The 16306-nt window shown below is 44.6% G+C and overlaps 1 protein-coding gene across 1 annotated transcript in view; it reads right to left on the bottom strand.

Moving 5' to 3' along the window:
* The window catches only part of cps1 (carbamoyl-phosphate synthase 1, mitochondrial), a 206628-nt gene that overhangs the window by 12802 nt on the left and 177520 nt on the right, over positions 1–16306 (bottom strand). The window contains exons 32-34 of the mRNA XM_078551685.1: positions 13320–13490; positions 12039–12113; positions 11336–11434 (exon numbers count right to left, since the gene is read on the bottom strand). Of these exons, the coding sequence (XP_078407811.1) occupies positions 11336–11434; positions 12039–12113; positions 13320–13490 (345 nt within the window). The remainder of the gene's footprint in view (positions 1–11335; positions 11435–12038; positions 12114–13319; positions 13491–16306) is intronic.

Raw genomic sequence — 16306 nt, 5'->3', positions numbered from 1 at the left:
TGGAGGCATTGGAGAGGGTGCAGAGGAGGTTTACCAGGATGCTGCCTGGTCTGGAGGTTATTAGCTATGAGGAGAGGTTGGAGAAACTCGGATTGTTCTCACTAGAGCGACGGAGATTGAGGGGCGACTTGACTGAAGTTTACAAAATTATGAGTGGCATGGACAGAGTAGATAGTCAGAAGCTTTTTCCCAGGGTGGAAGAGTCAATTACTAGGGGACATAGATTTAAGGTGAGAGGAGAAAACTTTAGAGGAGATGTGCGGGGCAAGTTTTTTACGCAGATGGTAGTAAGTGTCTGGAATTCACTGCCAGAGGAGGTGGTGGAAGCAGGTACGATAGTGGTGTTTAAGAGGCAGCTTGACAAATACATGAATAGGATGGGAATAGAGGGATACGGACTCCGGAAATGCAAAATGTTTAGTTGATGGGCAATATGATCGGCGCAGGCTTGGAGGGCCGAAGGGCCTGTTCCTGTGCTGTACTTTTCTTTGTTCTTCTTCTTCTTTGAAACAGAGCACAGTGAATGGGGACTGTATTTGACTCGAACAGTGCAGTGAGTGTAATTATCAAGGGGTATAGAGCACAGTGTACAGGGAATGTAATCATCCACTGGAACAGAGCACGGTGTACAGGGAATGTAATCATCCACTGGAACAGAGCATGGTGTACAGGGAGCGCGATCATCAACTGAAACAGAGCACAGTGTACAGGGAGCGTCATCATCCACTGGAACAGAGCACAGTGTACAGGGAATGTAATCATCCACTGGAACAGAGCACGGTGTACAGGGAGCGCGATCATCAACTGAAACAGTGCACAGTGTACAGGGAGCGTCATCATCAATTGGAACAATGGACAGTGTACAGGGAGCACGATCATCAACTGAAACAGTGCACAGTGTACAGGGAGCGTCATCATCAATTGGAACAATGGACAGTGTACAGGGAGCGCGATCATCAACTGAAACAGTGCACAGTGTACAGGGAATGTAATCATCCACTGGAACAGAACACGGTGTACAGGGAGCGTCATCATTAATTGGAACAGAGCACGGTGTACAGGGAGCGCGATTATCAGCTGAAACAGTGCACAGTGTACAGGGAGCGTCATCATCAATTGGAACAATGGACAGTGTACAGGGAGCGCGATCATCAACTGAAACAGTGCACAGTGTACAGGGAATGTAATCATCCACTGGAACAGAGCACGGTGTACAGGGAGCGCGATCATCAACTGAAACAGTGCACAGTGTACAGGGAGCGTCATCATCAATTGGAACAATGGACAGTGTACGGGGGGCGTAATCATTGATTGGAACAGTGCACAGTGTACAGGGAGCACAATCATCGATTGGAACGAAGCACAGTTTATGGGGAGTGTAATCATCGACTGGAACAGAGCAGATTGTATGGAGGGTGTAATCATTGGAACAGAGCACAGTGTACGGGGAGTGTAATCATCCACTGGTTCAGAGCACACTATACGGCAACTGTAATCATCAATTGGAACAGAGCACATTATACGGCGAGTGTAATCATCGATTGGAACAAAGCACAGTGTACGGCGAGTGTAGCCATCGATTGGGACAGAGCACAGTGCACGGAGAGTGCAATCATCGACTGGAACAGAGTAAGGGGAACGTAATCATCCATCAGAAGAGAGCACAGTTATGGGGAGTGTGATCATTCACTGGAATAGAGCAAGGGGAGTGCAATCATCCATTAGAATAGAGTGCAGTGTACGAGGAGCTTAATCATTAATTTGAACAGTGCATCATGTAGGAAGGGTGTAGACATGGGTTGGAACAGAGCACAATGTACGCAGAGTGTAATAATCAATGGGAACCGAGCACATTGCACGGCAAGTGCAATCATCGAGGGGAACAGAGCACAGTATATGGAGAGTGTAATAATCAATGGGAACCGAGCACAGTGTATGGAGAGTGCAATCCTCGAGGGGAACACAGTCCAGTGTACAGGGAGTTTAAGCATCAACTGGAACAGAGTAAGGGGAATGTAATCATCCATCAGAAGAGAGCAGTGTATGGACAGTGTAATCATCGATTTGAACAGCGCATCGTGTAGGGAGGGTTTAGACATGGATTGGAACAGAGCACAGTGTACCCAGAGCGTAATAATTAACGGGAACCAAGCACAGTGTTTGGTGAGTGTGTTCATCGACTGGAACAGAGCGCAGTGCATGGGGAGTGTAATCATCGACTGGAACAGAGCGCAGTGCATGGGGAGCGAAATCATCGACTGGAACAGAGCGCAGTGCATGGGGAGCGAAATCATCGACTGGAACAGAGCGCAGTGCATGGGGAGTGTAATCATCGACTGGAACAGAGCGCAGTGCATGGGGAGCGTAATCGTTGACTGGAACAGAGTGCAGTGCATGGGGAGTGTAATCATCGACTGGAACAGAGCGCAGTGCATGGGGAGTGTAATCATCGACTGGAACAGAGCGCAGTGCATGGGGAGCGTAATCATCGACTGGAACAGAGCGCAGTGCATGGGGAGTGTAATCATCGACTGGAACAGAGCGCAGTGCATGGGGAGTGTAATCATCGACTGGAACAGAGCACAGTGTACGGGGAGTGTAATCATCGACTGGAACAGAGCGCAGTGTACAGGGAGCGTCATCATCAATTGGAACAATGGACAGCGTACGGGGGGCGTAATCATTGATTGGAACAGTGCACAGTGTACGGGGAGTGTAATCATCGATTGGAACGAAGCACAGTTTATGGGGAGTGTAATCATCGACTGGAACAGAGCACAGTGTACAGGGAGTGTAATCATCGATTGGAACAGAGCGCAGTGCATGGGGAGTGTAATCATCGATTGGAACAGAGCGCAGTGCATGGGGAGTGTAATCATCGACTGGAACAGAGCGCAGTGCATGGGGAGTGTAATCATCGACTGGAACAGAGCGCAGTGCATGGGGAGCGAAATCATCGACTGGAACAGAGCGCAGTCTACAGGGAGTGTAATCATCGACTGGAACAGAGCGCAGTGCATGGGGAGTGTAATCATCGACTGGAACAGAGCGCAGTGTACGGGGAGTGTAATCATCGACTGGAACAGAGCGCAGTGTACAGGGAGCGTCATCATCAATTGGAACAATGGACAGCGTACGGGGGGCGTAATCATTGATTGGAACAGTGCACAGTGTACGGGGAGTGTAATCATCGATTGGAACGAAGCACAGTTTATGGGGAGTGTAATCATCGACTGGAACAGAGCGCAGTGCATGGGGAGCGTAATCATTGATTGCAACAGTGCACAGTGTACAGGGAGCACAATCATCGATTGGAACGAAGCACAGTTTATGGGGAGTGTAATCATCGACTGGAACAGAGCGCAGTGCATGGGGAGCGTAATCATTGACTGGAACAGAGCACAGTGTACAGGGAGTGTAATTATCGACTGGAACAGAGCGCAGTGTACAGGGAGTGTAATCATTGGCTGGAACAAAGCAGAGTGTACAGGGAGTGTAATTATCGACTGGAACAGAGCGCAGTGCATGGGGAGTGTAATCATTGGCTGGAACAAAGCAGAGTGTACAGGGAGTGTAATCATCGACTGGAACAGAGCGCAGTGCATGGGGAGCGTAATCATCGACTGGAACAGAGCGCAGTGCATGGGGAGTGTAATCATCGACTGGAACAGAGCGCAGTGCATGGGGAGTGTAATCATCGACTGGAACAGAGCGCAGTGTACAGTGCCTTCATCAGTCCAAATTTAGGAACATAAGATCTCTGAGCCGGATTAGGCATTCAGCCCGTTGAGTCTGCTCTGCCATTTGATAAGATCACTGATGATCTCATTGTGGCTTTAACTCCATTTTCCTGCATGTCCCAACAACTCTCGACTCCTTTGTCAATCAATAATCTGTGTACCTCCGCCTCAAACTTATTTGATGGCACAATCTCTGCTAATTTCTGGGGCAGAAAATTCCAAATACCAATGATACTCAGATAAAAAAAATTTCCTCCATCTTAAGTGGGAGTTCTGTTATTTTTAAACTGTACCCCCGGTTCTAGATTTCCCCATCAGAATCTGAAATGTTTCAATAAGATTACCTCTCAGTTTTCTAAACTCCAATGAGTATAAGCCCAATCTGCTCAACCTTCCCCCATAAGACAACCACTCCACCCCAGAAATCAGCCTAGTGAACCTTCTCTGAACTGCTTCCAATGCTGCACCCTCCTTAACAAAGGAGACCAAAACACAGTACTCCAGGAGCAGTCTCACCAATGCCCCGCACAGTTGTAACAAGGCTTCCCTACTTATATACTCCGCCCCCCATCAAAAAAAAACATTCAATTTGCCTTCAGAATTATTTGCTGTAACTGGTGGCATAGTGGTATTGTCACTGGACTAGTATTCTAGAGACCCAGGGTAATGCTTTGGGGACTCATGTTTGAATCCCACTGGGGCAGATCGTGAAATTTGAATTCAAAGGTCTGATGATGACCATGAAACCATTGCCGATTGTTGTTAAAAACCCATCTGGTCCATTAATGCCCTTTAGGGAAGGAAATCTGCTGTCCTTACCTGGTCTGGCCTGCGTGTGACTCCAGACACACAGCAATGTGGTTGACTTTTAAATGCCCTCTGAACAAGGACAATTAGGGATGGGCAATGAATCTGCATCCCATCTACCCCTGATAACCTATCATCCCTTGCTTACCATGAATCTATCTGCCTTAAGAAGATTCAAGACTCTGCTTCCACCACCTTTTTGGGAAGAGAGTTCCAAAGACTCACTACCCTCCGAGTGAAAAAATTTCACCACATCTCTATTTTAACTGGGCAACCCCTTATTTTTAAACATTGACCCTTAGCTCCAGATTCTCCCACAAGAGGAAACATCCTCTCCACATACACTCCACTCCACATCCACCTTGTCAAGACCCCTCAAGATCTTATATGTTTCAATCAAGTCACCTCTTAGTCTTCTAAACTCCAATGAATTCAAGGGCTAGTCTGTTCAACCTTTCCTCATAAGGCAATCCACCTATTCCAGGTATTAGTCTGGTAAACCTTTTTTGAACTCCTTCCTTAAATAAGGTGACCAATACTGTACACAGTACTCCAAATATGGTCTCACCAGTGCCCTGTACAACTGAAGCATAACCTCCCTACTTTTATATTCAATTCCCCTCGCCATAAACAATAACATTCTATTAGCTTTCCTAATTACTTGCTATACCTGCATACTAGCCTTTTGCGATTCATGCACTAGGACAGATCCCTCCGCACCTCAGAGCTGTGAAATCTATCACCATTTAGATAATATGCTTCTCTTATACTCTTCCTGCCAAAATGGACAATTTCATAGACACATAGAAACTAGAGCAGGAGTAGGCCATTCGGCCATCCGAGTCTGCTCTGCCATTCAATATGATCATGGCTGATCCTCTATCTCAACACCATATCCCCGCTTTCTCTCCATACCCCTTGATGCCCCTAATATCCAAAAATTTATCAATTTCTTTCTTGATTATACTCAGTGACCCGGCCTCCACATTCTCCTGTGGTAGAGAATTCCCCAGGTTGACCACCCTCTGAGTGAAGAAATTTTTCCTCATCTCAAGTCCTCAATGGTCTGCCCCGTATCCTGAGACTGTGGCCTCTGGTTCTAGACTCCCCAACCAGTGGAAAATATCCTCCCTGCATCCAGTCTGTCTAGCCCTGTTAGAATTTTATATGTTTCAAACAGATCCCCTCTCACTCTTCTAAACTCTAGTGAATACAGGTCCAGTTGAACCAATCTGCCATCCCTGGTATCAGCCTAGTGAACCTTTGCTGCACTCCCTCTATGGCAAATATATTCTTTCTTAGGTAGGGAGACCAAAACTGCATGCAATGCAGTGTGTCTCACCAAGACCCTGTATAACTGCAGTAAGACATCCCGACTTCTGAACTCAAATCCTTTTGCAATGAAGACCAAAGTACCATTTGCCTTCCTAATTGCTTGCTGCACCTGTCTATTTACTTTCATTGACTGGTGTACAAGGACACCCAGATCCCTTTGTACATCCACATTTCCCAAAATATCATTTAAATAATACTCTGCCTTCTTGTTCTTCACCATATTTATCCATCTAATACTGCATCTGCCATGTGTTTGCCTATGCACACAACTTGTCTAAATCACCGTGAAGCCTCCTTGCATCCTCCTCACAACTCAACACTGCCCAGTTTTGTGTCATCAGCAAACTTGGAAATGTTGCACTTGGTTCCCTCATCCAATCATTTATATATATCATGAATAGCTGGGGCCCAAGAGCACTGATCCCTGCGGTACACCACTAGTCAACACCTGCCACCCCAAAAAGGACCCATTTATTCCCACTCTCTGTTTCCGGCCTGTGAACCAATTCTCAATCCATGCTAGTATATTATCCTCAATCCCATGTGTTTTAATTTTGCCCACTAGCCTCTTATGTGGGACCTTATCAAAAACCTTCTTAAATCCAAATGCACCACATCCACTGGTTCTCCCTTATCTATTCTACTAATTACATCCTCAAAAACTCCAGTAGATTAGTTAAACATGATTCCCCTTTCATAAACCCATGCTGACTTTGTGTAATCCCGTTAACGCTTTCCAAGCGTTCTGTTACCACGTCTTTTATAACAGACTCTAGCATTTTCCCCAGTACTGATGTTAGGCTAACTGGTTTGTAATTCTCTGTTTTTTCTCTCCCTCCTTTTTTAAATAATGGGGTTACATTTGCCAATCTATAGGAACTGCACCAGAGTCTATAGAATTTTGGAAGATGACCGCCAGTGCATCCAATATTTCCAGGGCCACTTCCTTTAGTACTCTAAGACGTAGATTATCAGGCCCTGGGGATTTTTCAGCCTTTATCCCCATTAATTTCCCTGGCACCATTTTTTTTTTTTTAACTAATACTGATTTTCTTCAAGTCCTCCCTCTCACTAGACCCTTGGTTCCCTAACATTTCTGGGAAATTATTTGAGTCCTCTTTTGTGAAGACAGAATCAAAATATGTGTTCAATTCTTCTGCCATTTCATTGTTCCCCATTATAATTTCCCCTGTTTCTGACTATAGGGGACCTACATTTGTCTTCACTAATCTTTTTCTCTTCACATATTCATAGAAGATTTTACAGTCAGTTTTTATGTTCCTTGCAAATTTACTCTCATACTCCATTTTCCCCTTCTAAACTGCTCCCAATCCTCAGGCTTGCTGCTTTTTCTGGCAATGTTATATGTCTCCTCTTTGAATCTAATACTATCCCTAATTTCTTTTGTAAGCCATGGTTGAGCCACCTTTCCTGTTTTATTTTTGTGCCAGACAGGAATGAATAATCGTAAATCATGCATACATTGCTTAAATATTAGCCATCACCTATCCACCCTCAACCCTTTTAGTAAGGTTCCCCACTCCATCACTGCCAACTCGCGCCTCATACCCTCGTAGTTCCCTCTATTTAGATTCAGGTCCCTAGTTTCAGATTCAACTTCTCACTCTCCATCCTAATGAACAATTCTATCATTTTATGGTTGCTCCTTCCCAAGGCACAACAAGATTGTTAATTAATCCTTTCTCATTGCACAATGCCCAGTCTAGGATAGCCTGCTCTCTAGTTGGTACCTCAATGTATTGGTATAAAAAACCATCACGTACACACTCCAGGAAATCCTCCTCCACAGTATTATTGCTAGTTTGGTTTGTCCAAACTATATGTAGATTAAAGTCACCCATGAATATAGTTGTACCCTTATTACATGTGTCTCTAATTTCCTGCTTAATGCCTTCCCTTACATCTCCATTACTATTTGGGGGCCTATAGACAACCCCCACCTCAGTTTTCTGCCCCTTGGTGTTTCTTATCTCCACCCAAACAGATTCCACATCACGATTTTCCAAGCCAATATCCTTCCTCGCTATTGCATTGATTTTCTCCTTTACTAACAATGCTACCCCACCTCCTTTCCCTATTTGTCTGTCCTTCCTAAATATTGAATACCCCTGAATGTTCAGTTCCCATCCTTGTCAGCCATGTCAAATTTCTAATGTCTAATTTCACATTTACCCACATTATACTCCATTTGCCAGATCTTTGCCCACTCACTTAACCTATCTGTATCTTTTTGTAGCCTCTTCACAACTTACTTTGCTCCCTATTTTTGGGTCATCAGCAAATTTGGAAACCATCCCTTCAATCCCTTCATCCAAGTCATTTATATAAATTGTAAACAGTTGAGGTCCCAGCACTGATCCCTGTGGTGTGCTACTCATTACATCTAACTAGACACTTCTTTTAAGACCCTAGGATGAAGTCCATCAGAACCCAGGCTCTTGTCAGCCCGCAGCTCCAACAATTTACTCAGTACCACTTCTCTGGTGACTGTAATTTTCCTAACTTCCTTCCCCAATTCAATTTCCTGGTTTATAGCTGCTTCTGGGATGTTACTTGTATCCTCTATAGTGAAAACTGATGCAAAATACCCGTTCAATTCATCTGCCATCTCCTTGTTTTCCATTATCAATTTTCAAGATTCACTTTCTATGGCACCAACGTTCACTTTGTTAACTTTTCTTTTTAAATATTTATAAAAACTCTTACTATCTGTTTTTGTATTTCTGACTAGCTTTCTCTCATACTCTCAATTTTTCCCACTTGTTAGTCTTTTAGTCATTCTTTACTGTTCCTTATATCCTGTCCAATCTTCTGCCTTGCAGCCTGTCTTTGCACAATTATATGCTTTTTCTTTAAGTTTGATATGATCTACATTTCTAGTTAACCACGGATGGCGTGTCCATCTCTTAGACTTCTTACTCGTTGGAATATAACAGCAGCAACTTTTTATGTGGCACCTTATCAAATGCCTTTTAGAAATCCTACACCTACTGGTTCCCCTTTATCCACCCTGCTTGTTACTTCCTCAAAGAAAATTAATAACTTTGTCAAACACCATTTCCCTTTCATAAAACCGTCTTGACGCTACCTGATTACATTATAATTTTCTACATGCTATCCACTCTTTGATAATGGATTTTTCCAATAACAGTCGTTAGACTAACTGGCTTATAGTTTCCTGCTTTTTGTCTCCCTCTTTTCTTGAATAGAGGTGTTACATTTTTCCAATCTGCTGGAACCTTTCCAGGATCTAGGGAATTTTGGAAGATTACCTCCACAGTCACTAAGACCTGAGGATGCAGGTAATCAGGTTCAGACGACTTGTCAGCCCTTAGTCCCATTAGTTTTCCCAGTACTTTTTCCTCTGGTGATAATGCTCGTTTTAAATTCCTGCCTTCCATTTGCCTCTTGATTTCCTGCTGTTCCGTCTTCTATAGTTACAAAACATTTGTTCAAAGTTTCTGCATTTCCTCGTGGCCCATCATTTTCCCCAGAATTCACTTTCGAACAGTGCAGTGTGCAGGAAATGTAACTTGCGTTTGACTATTTGTCTTATCTTTATTCTGGTCTGATTTCTACTCTCATCTTTAATTGCCTTTATCTTGGGCCTATTGTTATCTCTGCCAAATCCTTCCCCTCATTTCCTGGTATCAAGTCTCATCAACAGCTCTGTTTATCTTTTCCTCTAAGACCTGGGCTCATTCCAGTCCCGTCCTGTCCCAGTACATGAAATAGAAACTCTCCTTCTAGACACACTTTTCTGATCATCTTATCCCTACCCCAATTAAAAAATAGCTCAGGTAATAATCTAAAGGTTACTACCACTGGGGTCCCATCCTTTAATGTTGTTCCTAGCTCCTGATACTCTCTTTGAAGGACTTCTTTGGTCCTTCCTAGGTCATTGGGCCCAACAAAGACCATGAGAACTGGATCTCCCTCCTCTGTTTCCAAGTTCCCTTCCAGTCACAATGATATATTCCTTATCCTGGCCCCAGGTGGGCAACAGAGCCATCGGAGCTCTTGGTCTTGACTGCAAAAGATGATATCTGACCCTCTAAATGTCGAATCCCCTATAACTGCAATATTTCTCTTCTGCTGCACCAACTCTTGGATAGCTCAGCACGCCCTGCACCGCGGTCAGCACGCCCTGCACCGCGGTCAGCACGCCCTGCACCGCGGTCAGCACGCCCTGCACCGCGGTCAGCACGCCCTGCACCGCGGTCAGCACGCCCTGCACCGCGGTCAGCACGCCCTTCCCACAGTCTTTCTTCTCATCGTCACAAGCAACAATACATTGTACCTGTCAGGAGAGGACCAGTGTCTGTCAGACCATCTTCCCTGACTCCACTAGGTTCCCTATAACCTGCCGACAGTCCTTTACTAGGATTTATTCAAATAGTGTTTGTAATTTAGCAGCAACCTGTTTATATCACGTCTGATACCCTGGATTATAATTCACTCTTTTGCACAATTGGCTGTAGAACAGAAGCCCTGGACTACACCATTTCATTGTCAAAACTGAATGCACAGCGAAGGGCCAAAGGCCAGAGTGAAGCTTACAGTTTGATGATAACAGGAGATAATGTAACTCTAAGCTTGGGTAATAAAGAGTGTCATCAGAAGTGAAGACCACGGGAGCTATGTTTTAAACACACATGTTTAGATTAGTTCTGTAAACTCAAGCTCCCAAGTTGTTGAAAGTACAGGAGTACAGAACTACACCTAAAGGGTTCTTAGATTGCAATAACTCAAGTTAACAAATGCCCCCAAAGGTCAACCTGCCACAAGTTTTCCTGCTTGTTTCCCCTGGTTGGTGAGTCTAGAACTTGGGACTAGAACTGTCTCAGGATAAGGGGTCAGCCATTTGGGACTGAGATAGAGAAATTTCTTCACTTAAAGGGTCGCAAATCTTTGAAATTCTCCATCCCAGAGAGCAGTGTTTGATCAAGAGTATATTCAAGACTATAACCAATAGGTTTTTGGTCCCTGAGGGAATCAAGTGATTTCGGAATAGGGCAGGAAAGTGGAGTTATGTAGAAGATCAACCATGATTTTATTGAATGGTGGAGCAGGATCCAGGATTCTTATGCCCTTCTCCTTCTCCTTATTCTTATATTCTTGCATCTCTCAGAGATCGCTTGTAAAAGTTCTGTGCTACTTCTGAACAGAGCGCTCATGTCATAATGCACAAAAGTGGGCAGTGTGTGCATTTGCCAATGTATCAACAATTGTGTACGGCACAATGTCTTTCTTGGGCGATGGCCTAGTGGAGGCTGGCTCCACTTGGACACAGAAGCTTGGGAGACCAGGCATGCTCACAAGAGCTGAGGCCAAAATCAAACCCAGGGGTATCATATGAGTGTGGTTATATAGCCAACCAATGTGAACAAGGCTCCCTGTGGGTGAGGCTGAGGCTAGTTTCCATACTGTACCTGAATTCCAATGAGAATCCCTTTCTCAGGTAATTTGAAGCCTGTGGACAGTATCGCCTTCAGGAATGCAGAATAAATATTTGGCCCAAAGCAAGCAACCTGCAAAACAGAAACAGACCAATTCCATCATTTAAATCAATATAAAACATTAAACATCTACACAGTTTTATATAATTAAATTAAATTGCCTGTGGTAGGACTCTCGCCTTTGGGTCAGAAAGTTGTGGGTTCAAGTCCCTCTCCAAAGGCTTGTACACAAAATCTAGGCGGAAACTCCAATGCAGCACTGATTGAGGGCTGCACTGTCTGAGGGGCTGTCCTTTGGATAAGATGTTACACAAAGGCATTGTCACCTGCTCAGCTGAACAGAAAAGACCCCATGGCACTATTTCAAAGAAGAGCAGGGAGTTCTCCCCAGTGTCTTGACTAATATTTATCCCTCAATCAACATCACTAAAAACTTTGCTGTGCACAGATTGGCTGCTGTTTTTCCTATAACAATGACTGTACTTCAAAAAATACAGCATTGGCTAGGAAACCCTGTGGAATGCCATGAATTCATGAAATCCTCTTTCGATATTTGATCTTAGTTCTGTCCTGACGGCAGCAGGCAGGGAACATTTGGAATGTTCAGTTTTTTGTAATTGCTCTCAGGTTAATGAGGAAAAGGAAGTTTTCTCTCTGAAGATTGAAATGCTGGTACCTCTCCAGTCGACGCCATCTCACAGCGTAGAATAGGGTCTGCATCCCTCAGACGTGGCCAAGAAAACATGGGAGCCTGCAAATGACCAAAGTAAGCTTAAATATGTTTAATTTCATGGAGTTGTAAATCAGTTGTTAGTAGGAACTTATACACCACGAATACTAAAGCTTTCTATATTATTGAGCTATAGCACCCCCTGCAGTTGAAAACTAGAACTCACCACATTCATTTTTCCAGAGCTGATCGCATATTTAGTGCAATAACCTGAGACATCTCAAGTCTCTTGTTTTGTCATAAAAATGTAGTCCATTTTAATTTTATTTAGAATAAGGTTTGGATTAAATTCCCTGAGGTGGTAGTATACAAATGCTTTTATCCTCCCTCAACAGCTCTGTCTCTTTAAAACTTTTGATCACCTTTCCCAGCTCTTGTATCATGGCTCACTGTCTGTACTATTGCTCCTTTCATTTATTAATCTCATGCCGGTGTGCAGAAATGTCTCCACACTTAACATTTGCAATATTTGGTGGGAGAAAACCTCAAAATAAAGCGGACGCTGTCACAAGTTAACGGAACACTTGGCATCACAACTGGACCTGCAACCGAACAGGATGAATCCCAACTTTATTGCCCATGTTTGTTTGGTCAGGCCACTAGGATTAGAAACAAAGATAAAGGCAAAATACTGTGGATGCTGCAAATCTGAAACAAAAACAAAAAATGTTGGAAAAACTCTGGAAATGCTGGAAAAAAAAGAATTTGCCAGTTGCTTTCAGTGTGGATATCAACAAATTACACTTATAGCACCTTTAATGTAGGAAAACATCCCAAGGTGCTTCACAGGAGTGTTATCAGACAAAAAAATACACAAAGAGACTTTGGAAGATGACTGAAAGCTTGGTCAAGTAGCAGAATCTTAAAAGAGGAGAGGGATGTGGAAAGGCCAAGAGGTTTAGGGAATGAATCCTAAACTAGGATTATTAGGGACTCGAGGTCAAGGTTTCCTCTGGTGGTACTCAGGGTCTGCAGTACAGCTGTGATGTCTGGCTGAATGAGGAGGTGGAAACTGAAAACTAAAACTCAGGAATACCCTTGCACCAAGTACAGGTTTATTACACACACATATCGCAGAACAAAACAATACCTAAAATCTGCATGCTCTATACACCAGCCAGATTAATAAAACTGTAGAATGCAGTAAGGCTTGCTCCATTAGAGGCTAATAGACTAGTGTTGTTACCTCCCTTCTACCCAGCCCATTCCAAGGATTGTTAACAGTACCTTGATGCCCACATATTCAGTAGGTATGATGGGATTTTCCAGTGATGGTAGGGATGACTCATCCATGCTCTCTCCAATCATTACTCGCGTGGCCACATTGATGAGATCCACTCCAATGGTCTTTGAGACAAAGGGGCAGGATCTGGATGCTCTGAGGTTACATTCAATCACCTAGCAACCATGAGAGAAAGAATTAGGAAGAAAGCATTCATGGTTGGTCATAATGGAATGGTTGCACAACAGAATTAGTTACAACATAGTTGGCAATCCTGCAGGGAGAAATACAGACTAATGGGACTACATTACCAATAGACCTCCAGTGCAAACAAAAAGCATGGAATAACTCAAGGAAATCAATTGATGCTGTGATAGGAGCAGCTGCATGTTTCTTAGATAAACTAAAATAGGCTGAACACCTTTCCTCATCTGCATTTATCTCCCAACTAGGTGATTGGTGGACAAGGAATGACATGCAAATATTGGGCCGGAACATCCAAGCTCTGGGGCAGTGTATCTGCAGGGGAAGGGTGCCCCAAATATGCACTGGGGAGACCCCCTCCCCCCCAAGAAGTTCCCAAGTTAGGATTGCACGGCAATTGCCTGGAAGTTCAAACTTTCTTTGGGCAATTGCCCTGCACTGGGAAACATCCAAAAATGCATTTTAAATCTTCAGATGGTTCTGACTGTATTACAACAATAGTTACCCAGAAAAAATTAGAAGAATTCAATCCACTGCTAGCTTCTGTGTAGCTATTGTACGGACCTCCCCAAACACCCATGGGGCTCCTCCCACCCACCCACCACCCCACCCCCCCACCAACAGGACTTCCCCCCCACCCTCACTACCCCACCGACTACTTCTCCCCCCACCGCCACAGGATAACCCCGATCCCCCTCTACCCCCCCTGACTCTCAACACAACACCCCCTCCCCACAGACCCAACCAGACTACACCTCCCCCCCACCACCCCTCAGTCCCAACCTGACTCCCTACCATCCCCCCAGGCCTGATGTAACTCCCCCCACCCCCACAGCCTGACCTGACTCTCCCACCCGCTCACCAGCCCTACCCAACCCAGCACCCTCTCACCCCACCCACCCAATCCGCCTCACCCTCACCTTCCCACCCAACCCGACTACCCCCACCCCCCAACCTGAGCCAACTCCCCAGCCCCCACCTTTCAGGCCAGAGCCGACTCTCCCCCCCACCCCACCCAAGGTCCAACCCACCAACCCACCCCCCAACAGCCAACCCCACCCCCGCCAATTCCTACCCACTTACCTTATACACTAACCTTCTCCCTGGCTTGTCAAAGACCTTTAAACCTGGCTGGACCTTTCAACTTACCTGGTTTACGGCAGCTAGAGCCAAAAAAGGGGGCGGGCTTACTTGCCTGTAACTGAGCTGCCCTCGGCTGTAGGCTTCAGGAACCCACAGCCACACAGATCTCACCCAGCATGAGTCGGAAGGTCGGGTGAGATTTGGAGCAGCTGGATTTCAGGGTAAGTAACTACAAGCAGAGTTGCAATTCGACTCTGATTGCCACCCCACCAGAAGTTATGGGCAATTATACTATATATTTATCAGTGAACATTTGTGTTCCTCATGAATATCACACAAATCTCGCCTTTAGTCTCTCAAGTATCATCTATGAGGATTTGTCCGTTTCGAATCCATTGAAATTGTCCACACCTTTGTTCTGTTTTATGTTAAAATCTTGAAATCAGCTTGGGCAGACATGTTCTAGTCCTATCCTAAATTTTTAATAAACTTGAAGTCATCCAAAACTCTGCTGTTGTTACAAACCCCATGTGGAACCATAAACCAAAATAATCAAGTTTACTGAATAATCCACAAATTAAGAAATTACCGACAAGATTACACTTTTTGGAGCTTTTACTTTAAAACTTATCGGAATCAATGTAAAATACACGTGAATTAACAGGCAAATGATACTACAAATAAAAGGCTAAATTTCACTTCTCATACACATCTTACACAACCACAGCTCATACCAAGTCCCACTCACCCATCAACCCCACTGTGCTTAAACTAACTCGAGGATTGGCAACATCTCCACTTTAAAATCCTCATCCGCTTTTTCAAATCGGTCCATGGTCTTGTTTTATCCTCTCTCTGTAATCTGCTCCAGCATCATAGCCCTAGATGGAGATCCTGGTGTTCCTCCAATTCCGGTCTCTTGCTCATCCTGACTTTCAATTGCTTCATCATCGACAGAGGAGGCTTCAGCAGCCTTGGCATAAGTCCTGAAATTCCCACCCACCTGTCCGCCTCACTTTGTTCCTTAAAGACTTCCCTTAAAAGCTCAGCTGTCCTAATATTTCCTCCTGAAACTCGGTGTCAAAGTTTGTCTTATAGCGCTCCTGTGAAAAGCGTTGGGACATTTTAATACATTAAAAGGTGCCATGTAAATGCAAGCTTCTGTTATAGTAAAGACTTGGAGGATATAGTCAGTACAGAAACAGCAATGTGCTTATTTTTGGTGAGCACAGGACGCACGGTGCAACATGCAACTAAGTGATTTTAAAACCATTTCAATTCCAAACTACTGTCAAATCAGAGGCCGAAATTTTCCGGCCCCATTGGCATTGGGTGGCATGGCAGGTGGTGGGGACAGCAATATGGTTAGAAGGCCAAAAATCAGTTTTACACCATCGTGAAACCAGTTTGTGATCATCCACTCCACCCGTCAATAACCGGCCACGTTTCCCACTGTCGCTTGTTAGGAACCTCATTTCAATGCTTCAGCATCTCATTATAAGCCCTGCTTGCCAGAATCATCTCCCCCCATGTCAAATTTACCACCCATGTCAGCATGACTTCAGATCAGCGTGCTTCACAACTGCCTCTAAAAGGCATGCACCTGGCAACCTGAACATCACTTATAGGACATCAAGGACAAGGGGCCACACATTCGCGGGTGGGGCACAGGCAAGTTGCTGTTTCCCGGCTGGCTTTCAGTGTG

Source organism: Cetorhinus maximus, chromosome 11, assembly GCF_964194155.1.
Source record: "Cetorhinus maximus chromosome 11, sCetMax3.hap1.1, whole genome shotgun sequence".
Taxonomy (NCBI): Eukaryota; Metazoa; Chordata; class Chondrichthyes; order Lamniformes; family Cetorhinidae; genus Cetorhinus; species Cetorhinus maximus.
Note: the sequence above shows the minus strand (reverse complement) of the source record. Positions and strands in the feature narration are given on the sequence as shown.